Consider the following 16,593-nt stretch of genomic DNA (forward strand, 5'->3'; position numbering starts at 1 on the left):
TGCTGGTGATCAATGAAAAAATGTAAACAAAGACGAAAATGATGATTTTTGACGTTTTCACTAATAAAAAATGGAAGAAAACAGTTGAGATTTTTCAATTTTGTTTCTTATGGGTTCATATATAAACCATTGAAAAGTTGACCCTCTAAACTGTTTCAGTAAGCGTAACACAAAAATGCTCATTTTCAGAAAATCTCGAACTGAAAAAATAAAACAAAAATGCTCATAGAGTCCGCTTTCTATACCGCAATCCACACGACAAAACTATTTTGTAAAAAAACATTGCAAATTATAAAAAAATAGCATTTTCTCAATTTACTCATGTCCTGATACTGTGCTGGTGGGTCCTGTCATTGTGCTGGTGGGTCCTGATACGGTGCTGGTGATTTTGGATTAGAAGCTGGTCATATTTGAAACAAATGTTACAAAATCAATAAAATTGGGCAGCTAATTGTTGTCAATAAGATCTATTACTCCTATTTAGCTCTTGTGCATCCATTTGGCTGTTTAATACGCGTTTTCAAATGATCGTAACTTGTATAACATAATTACATAAAAGGGCAACATCTTTCGTCCAATATCAGAGAACAATATATAGTATCTAAAATAAGAATAGTTTTATTAAGATATTAAATGCCCCTTACATTAATGCCTCAACAATGAGCAAAGCCCATGCAGCATAGACATGTTTGTCAGCGCTCCGCATACCCCTCCCCACTTCCACCCAACCAACCCTCCTCATTTCCTCCTTCATTGTTACAGTGGTGTACCAACACAACAATTTATCACATTAAATAATTACACAAAGACACACATTATTGAACAACGAATGCTCGCAGGTACTGAAAGCTAGTTCAAAGCCGCATTTTCAACTAATAGATAAACCATGTTCTCATATACAAAAATCTCAATCGTGTCGATTAAAAGTCTCAAAACTTAAGTTCACATGGAAGGTGAATGGAAACTGTGAGGGTCAAAATCTTAAATTGCTTATAAATGTTGCTGGACCCAGTTTCGTTATCTGATCTGAATGTTCTGAAATGTGCAAGGTAGAAAGATATTTTGATTTTTTTTACTCGGAAAGTTTTGCCCTAATTGCTTGAACTTTTGCAATATTAAAGCCGATTTCAATGAGTGTGAAGACAAAGGGAATATCTTTGGTTATATTGCTTAATGAACAAAAAAGTCATTGTTAGGTTATGTAAACTTCCCTACTTTAAGAGTATACTAGTCCGACAAATGACACATCTTTCTGTCTGTAGGACCAGGCTACTTCGAAAGGAGGGTACGGTTTAGCTTACAAGCAAGCTAACCAAAGATATTATGTTTGCCTATATACTCGATGGAATCGGCTGTAACTAAAAACTCGATTACATTTTAACAGACAGTGGTCATGTTTGTTGATGAATATTGTTTGTCCTAGATTCACTTGGTAACATTTGGTCAAGTAATTTCAAAAAAGATCTTTTTGTAATTGCGGACGCCAAGACAATACATGAACCTCACACGACCCCTCGACACAGGTGAGCTTATATATGATCTTATAGCGATTCAGGTTGATAACCATTTGAAATTAAGCCAGTTTGTGTGTGTGTGTAGATTTGTATTGTTTTAAATTGTTATGACCTTTTAAAGTTAAATGTAGGTGTTTAATCTAAGAATTTCTTTTTTAAACTCAATTGGTAGTATGAAGCTATTGATTGATTGATTGTTGGTTGTTTGACGTCCAGTGGCAAATATTTCATGCATATTCATGACGAGAACAAGTTCACAATAAATACAATAGGTAGGTCTTGTCATAAAAGAGGCCAATAGTCGTGGATTTTTGGACTGCCACTGGAAAATGAGGATGTATTGGATAGGAACAGAAATTTGCAGCAGGCCACCTACAGACCCATCAAAGAGTTGCTGCAAGGGTTATCAACGTGTAAAGAGCGTGGCACTCTCTGTACACGAGACATCGGATTTAACGTCCCCATTCTGACCGGACGCGACTGCGAACTTGATACATCCCGCACAGCCAAGCGGACGCCCCACTTCGGCAAGCGTTTTACTGCCGGTCAGGAGAAGACCAAGTGACCATATTTTTATTTCCAAGTAACCCTTGGGGAATTTTGAAATGCACAATTAACAAAGCAAACGTTAGTTTCAAATACTTTTAAATAGATTTTTAAGGATAATGTACCCTTGCGTTGATCCAATGCTAAACATAACAAAAATCTCTTTACAAACGTCTGTTAATTTTCTACAAAAATAGTGATTTTCTTTTCACCAAATTATCTTTTTCTGCTAAAAACAGTAATGAACTATAAATAATAATGCTTTGCAAGAAGTTTCCCCTTGATATATGTACAAAATTATGTCTCTATTATTCATTGATTGTGCTGTTTTGATACTTATGCAGTTTGCACATTTCGTAATTGACAAGCCACAGAAGGGGTCATAAACCATACACGAAAAGATAAAATATTGATCTGAGTACTTAATTTGCATCTCTGAACCCCCACCCCGGTTTGTTTTTTAGGAGGGTGTATAAAAATGATCGATTACAGACAGCCGAGTACGCATTTTACTTTCCAGGCCTGTTTACGTTGATTGTTACTGTCCTGAAAACGGATAGATGGAAACTAAAATGTTTGATATATCTGGCTTTAGATTCGTTTTTTTTTAAAATAAATTAAGGCTACATTTAGATATAATAATACTAAGAATTCACAATATAAAAAAATGCAGAAAAAAATGGATGAAGTGAAAAAATTAGTATGGAGTCATTACTACAGAGATGGTGTGTTTGACACACAAAACTTAAAAGCTTAGTGATATTACCAATATCAAAATAAAAGTGTATTTTAGTTAGGTATTTTTTCCATTTACTCATTTTCAATTATAATTAAGGCACATTTGATTTTTACTCATAAAGATATTTATAAATATAGTAAAGTAGGACACATTGTTCACTTCCTCTCCCGTAATTCTTTATACAAAATATTTATTTATTTTGGAATTTTGAAATGAAAAAGCTAAGAAATTTTAGTTTTGTTTATAGTGGTCTCTAGGTTATCTCGTTTTCATTCTCTGATATATTCTAGTCTGCCCTTTCATAAAATAGTGATTTGTTTTAGTGTTCTATCGAACTTTCGAAAAAAACCTGATAACCGTTCAGACAAAAAAGTTATGTTGAAAAAATCTAACAGATACAGCAAGTGATTCTAAATGGCTATAAGATACATTTTTCTTTTAAAATACAACTTTTTAATCTTACGGGAAACTATTCCAAGCTTAAAACTTTTACTGCAACCTCGCTCTTAAGTTACTTATCCCCCCCCCCCCTAAAAAACCAAACAAACAAACCCGCAATACTATCGTCATTCTTATAGCCAGCACTCAATTGTTCACATAAAAATGTGATTTAAGCTGCTAAAGACATATGATTCAAACGCTCAGAAAGTTCTTTGTTCTATATTTTTTCTCTCCATTTTTATGCAAAACGGTAACCTTTTACATTTTATTGATGGGTTATTGTTGAAGGTATTACGATGACGTATGGTTATTAACACATACTTCCTTTGGTTTCTTATGGAAACTTGTCCATTGACAACAAACATACCACATCATCTACTTTATATAAGTATTCAATTTGTATAAATTACAACGTATTTTGGTGATCTTGCAAAATGGTCGTAATCCCGATAATCGTAAACATATTTTCTTATCTTAAAAGGGGACAAGAAGGGTTCCATTAACAGGCCAATAAATAAGATTACAGTTAATTTAAAAAGAAAAAAAAATAGGGGTATTTTTTCTTGCATAATAACAGTAAACGGATTCAAAACAATGTCAATTTCAAGAAAGCAGGCAACAGTTAATTAGTCAATAACAGTACAGCATCAATGATCTTAAATATATTCCACTTTTAACTAAAATATAAAGGCACAGAACCAGGACATCGGAGCACAGAACCAGGACCGTTTTTCTTATCACCAGCACCGCGTCAGGACAATTCCGTTAAACGAACTTGCACGACTTTTGCAATATAATATTGTTGTAATATACTTTGCATGGTACTTGTGACGCATCAGAGAAAAATTAAGCAACAAAACAGTCGTTTTATTGCAGTTCTGATACAATGTAAACAAACCCACCAGCACAGAATCAGGACCCACCAGCACCCGTCAGGACCGAATCACCAGCACAGTACGTTCTCTCGCAGGACAACCATACCCACCGTGGTATTAGTATAAGTACGTGTGCACGTATACTGTCAGCCAGCCAGGGGGCATCTAAGGTCATGACCAGGTCAACTAGTCTACTATTTACAATAGATATACATTCTTGTTAAATTGCCTACAAGGTTAGGTCGGATCAAGATGATGACCTGGTCAACTAATATGTATTATATATCGTCCATTTCGCTGAACTAGTATACAGTATTGTAGTATCAATCATCCTCATGGGGTGTTTGATTACGCGATTACTTGGTCGTTTTCATAGTGATTACGTGATAACTTGATCGTTTTCATAGTAATATTGTGATTATTTTGCCGTTTTCTTAGTGAATATTGGTCATTTGATAATCTAGGACTGTATTTACAATTATTTGATTATTTTGTTTAAAAAAGGAATTAATGATAATATGTGATTATATTGGCAAAACAATTGTGATTACTTGGACACCCCAATGAGGGACCTCAGTATTGTAAGGGTTGGTTAAAGCTCGGTTGTGAGATTTTCTCGCTGCGTTGTTTACAAAATTCATTGGTGGACTTAGCATGACTTATTAATTGACAAAACAAATACTATATATCCAAACTTAAAATAGGGCAAAGAAATAATTATGTGGTTCATAAGTGTTTCTCGATTTCCCGGTTTTTAAAAGATTCGACCGTTGGTTTTCCCAATTGAATGGTTTTACACAAGTAATTATTGAGACTTTTATGGCTACATGTAGCTGTTCGATGTGAGCTAAAGCTCCGTGTTGAAGGCCGCACCTTAACAAATAATGGTTTACTTTTATCAATTGTTACTTAAATGGAGATTTGTTTCTTTGGCTCTCATACCACATCTTACTATATCTTTTTAGGCACTTTAATTCAGTCGCGTACCATCGATGTCGCGTAGTATGTGTTAAACTAACGAGTTGATATTTTTAACTGATTAGAACATGTTCCCTGATTGTTTATGACATTAAACTCACAGGGATATAATACCCCGTCAAATCCTGCATGTACAACATATAAATGTAAAAAAGAATATGTGGTATGATTGCCATTGACACAACTCTCCTCTAGAGAATAAAAGACACAGTAATTAACAACTATAGGTCACCGTACGGCGTTAAACAATGAGCAAAGCCCACACCACATACTCAACTATTAAAGGCCCCGAATTGATAAATGTAAAACAATTCCAACTAGACAACTAACGGCCTAATGTATGTTAAAGAAATTAACGAAAAACAAAATTAATGTGTAACACATACATGTACTCGTAAACAAACCATCTCAAAGTGCATTTAACGCGGTTTTAGAGAGAGAGAAAACAATTAAACAGGCAATTCCCAGGAGGGAATGGGAACATTGTACAGAATAATAGGTTGGTGAAATACAAACCATAGAGCACAGTTGGCAGATACTAGTAGACAAAGATAACAGTAAAATGTTAAAATCATAAATATAAGAATGAAACGAAGTTCTAACTTTCTCTCAAACCACCCTTACACACAATTGCATTAAGACATATCTAACATATTTAACAAATAGTCCATTTTAAATATGGTGCACCCATCCATGTAGGTATCAAAGTTCTTGAAGCGTCATTGTCATAAGCAGCGTTTGTAATGAACAACGAATCATAGGTTCATAATTTTATACATAATCCTTAACGTAAGTCATATGAAGTGACTTCGACCCTAGTTGTATAGATTGTAAAATTTAAATTATATCAAATTTGCGTTTAATCATTTATTTGTCCGCCTTTGTTCTATAACTATAAACATATCTTGGAAAATTGCCTTTGATACATTCCCTATTTACGGGGCTTTTTATAGCTGACTATGTGGTATGGGCTTTGCTCGTTGTTGAATGCCATACAATGACATACAGCTGTTGATTTTTGTCTCATAAGTCTCTTCAAAAGAGTTGTATCATGGGCAATCATACCAACTCTCCTTATTTATATGGTAGATTTTGTTGTCTGTTTGTATTCATGAGCGTTTTGCGGTTGACATGCATGTGTCTTGCAGTGCCAACTCAACATCACCCTTATAAAACAGAAATACAATCAACTCCCTACAGTTATGTATGGAAACTTCAGACAATTCGGACAAATGTCAATGTGTATAAAGTCTATAAATACGCGTTCTTTCCGCGAACGAATATCTTATTGAACCAACTACTACCACCACATGTTATAGCCGTCTCAGAATTAGACACATTTAAGGTGTCAGTCAAGGGAGTGAACTCCACATAATTGTATAGTGTGGATACGTTGAACTTTATTCTTTGGAAAGAAATTGGGGCTCTGCTATGCGAGTGTGTAAATAGTCCTTAGTGAAATGTCTGCTTGCGGATATTACTAAAAGAGGGGCGAAAGATACCAGAGAGACAGTCAAGCTCATAAATCGAAAATAAACTGGCATGCCTAAAAATAAAAAAGACAAACAATAGTTCACATGACACAACATAGGGAAAAAAAAGAATAAGCAACACGAACCAAATCAAAAACTGGGTGTAATCTCAGGTGCTCCGGAAGGGGTAAGCAGATTCTGCTCCACATGGTGCACCCGTCGTGTTGCTCATGTTATAACAAATCCGGTAAATAGTCCTAATTCGATAGGTCACATTCATGAAAAGGAAGGTAATTGTAGTTACGACGTAAGGAACATATCCGATATCTGTGAAACGGTTATTCCAAAACGGTGAACAAACTCGTGATGGCGTCCGTAAATTTACGAAGGGATGATTTTAAATCCGCCATTTGGAACTCTTGGTTTAATAACTTCCTTGTAAGCAGCAACCCTCTATAAAAAAAAATCATGAGGAAATACAATCACGGGAATATTGTATCAATCGGGAGATATATATCCCGTATGAAGGTGCTGCCGGCATTTTGCTACTTAGAAATGGAAAGTTCACAATCGGAAAGCTGAAATCATCTAATTTGTCGTAAAGATTGGTTTTCCACCGACCATCATTGTCAATTTCTAGATGTAAGTCAAGATATGAGGCCGACTTAACTTTTATCTGTTGTATCTTTATCTCTAGTTTGATGGGATAGATGCGTTCAACATAGTCACTAAATTTTGAATTATTTAGTGAGAGATCATCATCTTTATAAATAGAGGAAAGTTAAGTTAAAGGATACTGCTAACTTCTTATCTTTCTTCCTAAGAAATTCCGTTATCAAGTCAGCCTCATAATAACAAGGAAACATGTCGGCAAGAATAGGGGACTAAGTATTCTAATTGACGTTTAAGTTTAAGCATGCCTATGATACATGTACTAACAAGCTTATTGTGCTATATTACTGTACTCTTTGCTTTACTGTGAACTGTTATAGTGTTGTTATTTATTTTTTTGTAATGACTTGTAAATGACTACACTAGAAGAATATTCGATAGAACTCAATATGTTTAATATTTAAAAGATGTGTAATTATGATGAGAACAATGTTTTTCATGGTTTTCATTTACTGGTATCTGTATGGAAATTTTTATGTCGTCATCTAAAATGAATAGAGTTATCTTTCTTTGTACTGTATTTTCAGAAACGTATCCATTTACCCGGCTTGAGATGTTTATTTCAATTTGATGAACAAAACAACCTAATTACACCAATTAAAGGACAATAATAACAAATCTCTTCTTGTGTCTTCATTTATGTTCGGCGGACAGATATAGGGTCAAGGGAACATGGGAATGAGAAGGCGAGAAGCAATTGTATGATTATCTTTAATGAAAAGGGCGGCACAGCTCTTTACAATGTCTGTTTATTTTTTGTCAGATGCCTCCATAATATTCCCATTTATTTCTAGTTTTTAATCAATCAATTGTTTGATGTATATGTTGGTTGATGTATATGTTGGTTGATGTATATGTTGGTTGATGTTTATGTTGGTTGATGTATTATATGTTGATTGATGTATATGTTGGTTGATGTATATGTTGGTTGATGTATTGTTGGTTGATGTATTTGTTGTTTGATGTATATGTTGGTTGATAGCCTCATATTTAGTTAAGTGCACAAATACAATATCAAAGGGAAATGTTTCAATCCGTGATGTATACGCTTCATCAGAAACGAAACCCAAGCATTTCACACTATAGTATATTTTCTTTTGTTTGCCATGACATTGTTAATTTATTTTTGACTTATTGAGTTTGAATGTTCCTTTAGAAATTTCGCCTCTCGTGTACACACCACACACTGAATTCAGTTTTCTTTTTATTTATATTTTCTGACACTTTTAAATATTAATATGTTTATTGCAGGATATGCGAAAATTTCATTTTTGACCACTATGTACATTCTTTGTATACTAGTTCAGTCATGTAGTAGAGACACTTTGTAAACGTAGCTTTGCCTGCACCTGAATCCTAGATAAGTATTGCAAGTGAATAACAATTTGTGATGGCCTAGCTGAGATTTTTTTTGTTATTGTGAACTGCTTTTACTACCATTCAACAAATACCGAAAAAAATGTTTCCGCTCTTACTCAAAATATAAAGTAGGAGAGGGGCTTTGATGTTCAGCAAGTTCAAAACTCTTACCATTGATCCTTTTGTTTTTATTAAACAAGTAAAGACAGTCGTTACATTATTAATGATATGTTGTTGCTTTTTTAAAATTATAACACACTTTAAGGGACACAATCACAATCACTATCTTATCAATTTTAATGTTTTCAATTCGAAACCGCCTCAATGTGATAGGTGCCCGTTTGCGATCTAAAATGACAAGGATTAATTAAGAAATAGTTTAAGGGAGCCGTAGATTTGTTTCCATTTAACAATGGGTTGGGCATTTATATTCGATTATTCTACCCTGAGCGTTAAAATACGAATATAAATGCCCAACCCATGTTTAAATGAAAACAAATGTACGGCTGCCATGAATAATTTCGATTCTTATAGGACAATTTCGGTAATTTTGTTTATCGTAAAAGCTTTTTTGGCTGTTCCGTTTTACCAATTTTTTATGATATAAGTAACATTATACAACTCAATAATTATTTTTTTTTAATCGCATTTTTCACTTTTATATTTTCTTGCAATGTGATTTTTTTTTCGTTTTGAGGCTTACACGAATCTTTAAAACGCCCTGTATTTACATTTGATTTTTTATGTTTCGATGTTATGCTAAGACAATGACATCATTTAGCGGTATTTTCATTTTAGGTAATCTTATCACGAAAAATAAATTGAAATTGACCGATTTGTTTATTTTTCTGTAGAATAGAAATGAATATAGTGTATTTTTGGCCTGCGTAAACTGGGAATTTTGAGGTCGAAAATAAATTGAGAATATCAGGCCTTGCGGTCATAAAACTTTTGAGTCCGTTTTTTGTACTCATACTCTAAATTCAACCAATCAAAATGTTGGATTTCATATTTCGAGCATGATTTTTGTGGTCCGAACACTGAGCAAAGTTTAATGACTTCAACTCCTGGTAGTATACATAAGTTGGTCGTAATTTCGAACAGACGTGTTTTTGTGTATTAATGCGTTTGCCGTTAAGGAAGGTATATTGTGATTATACTGGTTAACGATATAAGATTGTCATATTATAATATTTTATATACTGGCAATGAATTGATGTCCTCTTACAATAAAAACAAGATGGGTATGTCAACAATCAATGAAATGGCTGTTAAATAAAGGAAACAGTAGTATACCGCTGTTCGAAATTCATAAAACGATAGAGAAAAAACAAATCCGGTTTACAAACTAAAACTGAGAGAAACGTATCAAATATAAGAGAACTACGACACTGCAGAAACTATAATATAACATTGAGCATTTTCTTGACTAGGTACAGGGCATTTTATGAAAACAAAATGGTGGATTGAACTTGGTTTTGTGCCATGCCAAACCTCAGGCTTTAATGTCAATGTTATTATAACAATACAAATTATACCAAGCAAAGAAAACACACTTCTATAATCAATCAGCTCATTGCATTTATTGTTCTACATAAACAAAAATAATATAAGTACATAAACACAATTAAAATCTACATTAATAAATCCGATTACATATCTATAACCTACACATATAGAAAGAAACATTATTAGTACATAAACAAAACAACAAAAAAACATTTTTTTTTTAGTTCAAATATCATTCGACTGTTCTATTTCCTACACAAATATATTTCTTTTTCATATATATAAGCAAGTCTAAAACAACGTCCAAATCTACGATTGCGTTGGATAAAAACCTCAATTTTAATACGTGTGTATGTAACAAATTTCTTTGTAGAGATGGCTAATAGTTATCAAAGCTGCCAGGATTATTATTTAATACGCCGGGCGCGCGTTTCGTCTACATAAGACTAATCAGTGACGCTCAGATCAAAACAGTTATAAAGGCAAACAAATACAAAGTTGAAGAGCATTGAGGACCCAAAATTAAATACAGCACAAACAACATTTTCCAAAAGACCAAACAGTAAAAAAATATCTTTTAACAAACGCATTTTACTAACTACTGATGTTCTTAAACCCTTCTGACTGCCATTCACGATTGCAAAATAATTAAATATACGAAACATATACATTTACATACTTATCTGATTACTTTTAATGTCCTACACAGATAGCAAAAAATGAAATATTTAGTACACAATCAGAGAATTTTGTTAAAAACAAACAGAAACGATTGTTTGAAATTCAGAAAGCACTACCACAACACAGCAAAGGCAAAACGTTTATTTAGGCTTTGCTGTTGGTAGTTTTGTGTCTTTGCATTCAGTTTGGAAATTAAAGTACTGACATCCATAAAACACGCCCTTTTCTATCATTGTGCGTTCTGTGTTGTGTTCATCACACAATAAGGCGGTAAATGGAATACTGATATTTCCTTGGGTTAAGGTCGACGTTACTGTAGATCTATAATTATATAAAAGAATATGTAAAGTATGAACGTCGCACTTTTGTACTTCGGAAAAATAATCGACCTTTTTGCTTGTAACATGAACACAATGACCCTGTAGAATGTTTTACTCCGTTTTAAATATTCTATATTGAAACTCTGTGAAATATTCTGTAGGACACTATCTACTTTTATTTCTTTTTGCCTGTGTTGTGGAATATTATTCAATTCATTCGACCAATAGTTCACTGTGAAAAAGTTCAATATTAACGTTGATCAAGTAAGAGAAGGATTAGATGAACACATTTCATTTGTATATTTAACGAGACGATTTACTTTTTAGTAAGATATTGTCTAAATTTCATATTTACAATTGTCGTACTCTATGGGGTTCGTGTTGCTTATTCTTTAGTTTTCTTTGTTGTGGCATGTGTACTATTGTTTTTCTGTTTGTCTTTTTCATTTTTAGCCATGGCGTTGTCAGTTTGTTTTAGATTTATGAGTTTGAATGTCCCTTTGGTATCTTTCGTCCCTCTTTTTTTCTATACATTACACTGACAAACTATAATGAAAGAAATCAAACAGGTGTGTACTAGAGACTTTTTTTAAAGGACACAATGCGTTCTTTTGCATATATATATACAATTAAATTGGTTAGAATATATACACTTATACCATTACCTAGTACATGGTTTGATTTTTGACGGATATTCTGGAACCCATTCTTCAGCTTTTGACTTATTAGATCCTGCAGTGCTGCCCATACTAACGGACATATCAGTACTCATACTGATTCCTGTTTTTCCAATTAATGGAACTTGAGTTTTTGCTGTCATTGTTGCTGTAATAAAAGGTGTTACATTTTAAAAAAGAGACTTCAATTGTATTACTGAAAAGATTTGACGAATACGATAGTCAAAGAGCTTATTAACATGTGCACATTTAAGTATTGGCATGACAGTGTAACTGACATTTACACATATGATGGTCTGGATGTGTTTGATGGCGAAATAATCATTCTTTTAAATAGTTGGATAACTTCCATAAATTGTGTTCTTTTAAATATGTTTGTTCCTCTCTTTTTTTTTCTTTTTTCTTTTTTTTTTATCTTTTCAACTAACCACTAATTTTCTTTCCATAAAGTGATCATATATAGTTCCAAAAGTTATATTTCAAAATCTTATAAAAATCCTTGTTATTTTTTATATAGTTGTTGAAAAAACCCGCCAATGTTAAATGTTAAAAGATCTGGAGAGAATCGTATCCTGGCACATTTTCAATGACTTATATTAAAAAGAAACCAAGCACATGGGCCCTTCGTTTTCATTTCTTTTGCGCTTTTAGTTTTTTTTATATAAACTTTAAATTCATACCAGTCTTTTAAAAAGCTTGTTATCTTGAAACAGAGTAGCACACATCCTTAGATACATACACTATATCAAATATCACAACATTTGTTTTCATTACTGATGCACACATCTACGAAATGTCTTTGTTGAATAATTGGGCCAATACCATCTTGAAATAACTGTCTAAATAATTCTTTGAGATTCTCTTATTTAACATGTTAAAGCAAATTTTACCAGATACTTTAGCTGCTCTGTCCCATTTGAACTCGTAAGTTGCTTCTCTTTTAATGGTTACTTCTTCTTGTTTAAGTACAGTCTGCGCAATCGAGCCATTGTTCTCCTGCATCCACCTGAATACGGATGTGGGGGTCCTGCTGGTACATGCCTTCTCCTGGTCATAATCAATCTTTAGCAGCTTCATTTTACCTGGTGCTGATGGTTTCTTGAAAAATAAAATGGATAAATGACGGGATTGTTACTTTAATAGCAAATAGAATATAACAATGTAGGGGAACAAGAGAATTGTTAAGCCCTTGAGATGAAATGTAAACATGAATATTTGTATTTCACTAATCTGTTACTTGTAACAGTGTAACACCAGACAGACACACATATATGATTTGATAACCACACAATCAATGTATTGTCTGTCAATATATTCAAGGTTCAATATCAGGGATTCGCATTGACAGACAATTACTTTCTTAAATACAGAAACAAAAAGTACTGATTTAAACCATTTTGTATCATTTTGTATAACAATAGAGTTACAAAAAGCCTCATGTGTCCGGTAGGACGAAGCTGTAATTATGGTAAAAAATATTTTAAATATGTTATTATACTATTCCACGCACACTACCTAAATTTTGGACGTTTTCGTTTATCAATGGATATCATATGTATTATATTCTTAAAATATTTATGAGGGTATACTGGTTGGGTAAATTTTTATTTAATTCTTATCCCACAACCGAATTCCAAAGGATATAATTATCGTTATTTTACGAAGCCAAACAAAGTTGTTTATATTACATGTAGTTATTTCTTTGATGTAAAAACGATAACTCATCATATATACCTAATTTTTATTTTGAACGAACATTTTGTTTATAAAAGACCCATCAATGACGCTCTAATAAAAAAAAAATACGAAGAACGATGTGAAAGCGGAAAATCTAGTTAAGGATAGGTCATAATTGGTGCGTACTATAAAACAGTCTGCCTACACAAAAATGATGATAATTTATATTGATGTAAAGAAAACATACTAGAAAAAATATTTACTGGTTCACGTTATTGTTCCTACAGGAATATTTGTGCTAAATTATTTTAATATTATTTCTACGGTTATGAAGTTTGTTGTTATTTAATATTACTATTATTTTGTTAATTGAGACGTTACAAATAACATCCTACTTCTTAGATAAGACAAAAGGTTGCTTCATACATATTTAGTCTCATGTTTTAGGTTTGTCTCAATATTCAGCTTTTTTAGTAGCGTCTTGTTTGCCTTCCTTCTTTTTTTGTCTTGTAACAAATGGCCATAGTGTTGCATCTTCTTTCGGTGTAAAGATATTTCTGAATAAAAGTATTTTTTTTTGTTAGGTCGTTTGTGAAGGACGAGTCGAAGTGCATGGTAACGGAGATTTTTAATTTATATTCAACAATATACAACCATTCGAAACGCGCGTCTGGCGTATATACAAAATTTAGTTCTGGTATTTATGATGAGTTTATTCACACACTGATAAATAAAGTCATTATTCAACATATCTAGAAGATAATAATACGATAATTAGGTTCCACAACTTTTGAGAATATAAAATCACTTGCTACCAACCTCGTTATTTAATCTTAATATTAATGCTAAATTCAAATACTAATAAATTACTAATTTGAAAAAGAAAAAAAAATTGAATTGATATCAAACGAGTCCATGTTTTGCTTCATTACCACACATATAAATATAGATAAGATCGAAACTTAAATTTACCATGCTGATTTTGCTGAAGGAAGACAAGACGTCATTCTTAAATCCACCTTTATCATTTGGTGCATCAGAAAGGGTATATCTCCCTTTAAGGAACAGACTTTGATATCCATCATAATTCGGTTGAGTAAATCCAACCCACCTAAGAAAATAAAAAAAGACATTTATTTATTCATCAGATATTAAGTTAGTATGATAACGATCATTACAATGCAGATACTTTAACCAGAATTGTGTAAATGGTTATAAGTGTGCTTAGATTAACACTGAAGAATATAAACGTTTACAGCTATTAACGAAAAGATCATTTTTGAGAATTGATGCTATCAAAGAAGCTATTAAATCGAGTGTCAAAGGATGTTTAAATACTTTTTCTGAATAATTTCTATGTTTTATGTAAGCCTGGTAAACAAAAACAGATTTTAAGCACACTTAACCTAAGTGCAGTGCTCAGAATGTTAATATTTTAAATATATTTTAAAATCAAAGAGGTAAGTGATAAATATTCAAACGATACTTACGCACCACTTTTCACCACAACTGATGACGTCATTTTATCAAAATTATAGCATTTAAGGCTTTTTACGTCATCAGCGAAAGTTAGAGTTGGTGCTGTATAATTAACATGTTTGTACAATGTACATTCCGGCTCTTCTTTGAAATCCTAAAAATATAGCACCAATCAGATATCTCATTGACTTTCAAATTGTTCTTCTTTCATTAGAAAGTCAACTTACTTTTCTGAATGCATCCATTTAGAATGATTACATTGCAATACTTAAACTGACTGTTTGGATACTATTTTTTTTTAATATATAAAAACAATATTTTCTTCTGTTGTTTTTATTCTTTTAAATGGTCACAGACAAATAAAACAGATTTGTTTGAACATTATTACCAACTGGCTCAATTATGCAATATGTAGTCATTACCTTACTTTATTTAGTTTTAATACTGCAAAATAGGACAACTATTTAAAAGCAATTTGAGGAAAAGTTTTATACAATAAAATTATCTGATTTTGTCTGCTTTAAAAGTACAGCTGTTTCAGATAGGTTATAAGTATCTCTTATATTTAAAAGCAAACTTAAGGGACCGACACTTCGAAACATTTGTTTGTTCTGGAATACAATCAATTATAAGCGCATTTAAGTGTTAAATGATTCATATTATCAGTTGACTTGTAGCCGAAACAAAACACGAGTTTCAGATTCGATACCTTTTTTTCCAACAAATATTGCTCAAATGATGAATGACGTGTATTGCCATATATTGAAATATTGAAAAAAACATTTCATGCCTTCATTCCTACAAGTACTTTATTTATTTACATGATTGTTTTCTATATTGATAAAAAAATAATTAATTCGCTGTTTCAGACTACACAATGCATTCTGGATAATATTTTCAAATTGTCATGAATAGTCTAAGATTGTTTTGAAACGTCCTTAATAAGGACAATTCAACCAATGATGCGACGTTAGTTACATTTTGTGGGTACAAACAATGGAGTCCTTCATATTCTAAAATATCTAATCATGTTCCAAGTAGATACAAGTTATTTCAAGGTAAATAGTTATCAAAGGTACCAGGATTATAATTTAGTACGCCAGACGCGCGTTTCGTCTACATAAGACTCATCAGTGACGCTCATATCGAAATAGTTATAAACCAAACAAATACAAAGTTGAAGAGCATTGAGGATCCAAAATTCCAAAAAGTTGTGCTAAATACGGCTAAGGTAATCTATGCCTGGGATAAGAAAATCCTTAGTTTTTCGAAATTCAAAGTTTTGTAAACAGGAAATTTATAAAAATGACCACATAATTGATATTCATGTCAGCACCGAAGTGCTGACTACTGGGCTGGTGATACCCTCGGGGACGAAACGTCCACCAGCAGAGGCATCGACCCAGTGGTGTAAATAGTTATCAAAGGTACCAGGATTATAATTTAGTACGCCAGACGCGCGTTTCGTCTACATAAGACTCATCAGTGACGCTCATATCGAAAAAGCAACGATATTAGTTGAAATATCATAAAATCAGGATTTAACCGAAAAACGAAGGAGTAGAATCCAACCAAAAGCACAGTACACATGTAACAATATACTTTGCTTGTCCACGCATTGTATAGGATCAAGTTTTATTCCATTTCAAATGTC

The 16,593-nt window shown here is 32.6% G+C and overlaps 1 protein-coding gene across 1 annotated transcript; it reads right to left on the reverse strand.

Moving 5' to 3' along the window:
- Window positions 1–10,854: 10,854 nt before the first annotated feature.
- LOC134718127 (uncharacterized) lies at window positions 10,855–14,982 on the reverse strand. The gene is made up of 5 exons (XM_063580619.1): window positions 14,951–14,982; window positions 14,433–14,571; window positions 12,674–12,881; window positions 11,772–11,931; window positions 10,855–11,107 (listed from the first exon to the last, which is right to left on the reverse strand). The coding sequence occupies exons 1-5, from the start codon at window positions 14,980–14,982 to the stop codon at window positions 10,927–10,929; spliced, it is 720 nt and encodes a 239-aa protein (XP_063436689.1). The 3' UTR covers window positions 10,855–10,926.
- Between the last annotated feature and the right edge of the window lie 1,611 nt (window positions 14,983–16,593).

The sequence above is a fragment of the Mytilus trossulus genome, chromosome 5 (genome assembly GCF_036588685.1).
Source record: "Mytilus trossulus isolate FHL-02 chromosome 5, PNRI_Mtr1.1.1.hap1, whole genome shotgun sequence".
NCBI classification, from domain to species: Eukaryota; Metazoa; Mollusca; class Bivalvia; order Mytilida; family Mytilidae; genus Mytilus; species Mytilus trossulus.

Excerpts from the sequence above, each read along its gene's own strand:
- LOC134718127 (XM_063580619.1), bottom strand. The coding sequence starts at position 14,982 with ATGACGTCATCAGTTGTGGTGAAAAGTGGTGC. Across the intron at positions 12,882-14,432 it reads CCTTCAGCAAAATCAGCATG|AAACCATCAGCACCAGGTAA; the intron begins GTAAATTTAAGT and ends TTATTTTTCAAG. Across the intron at positions 11,108-11,771 it reads AAAATCAAACCATGTACTAG|ATCTACAGTAACGTCGACCT; the intron begins GTAATGGTATAA and ends ATATAATTATAG.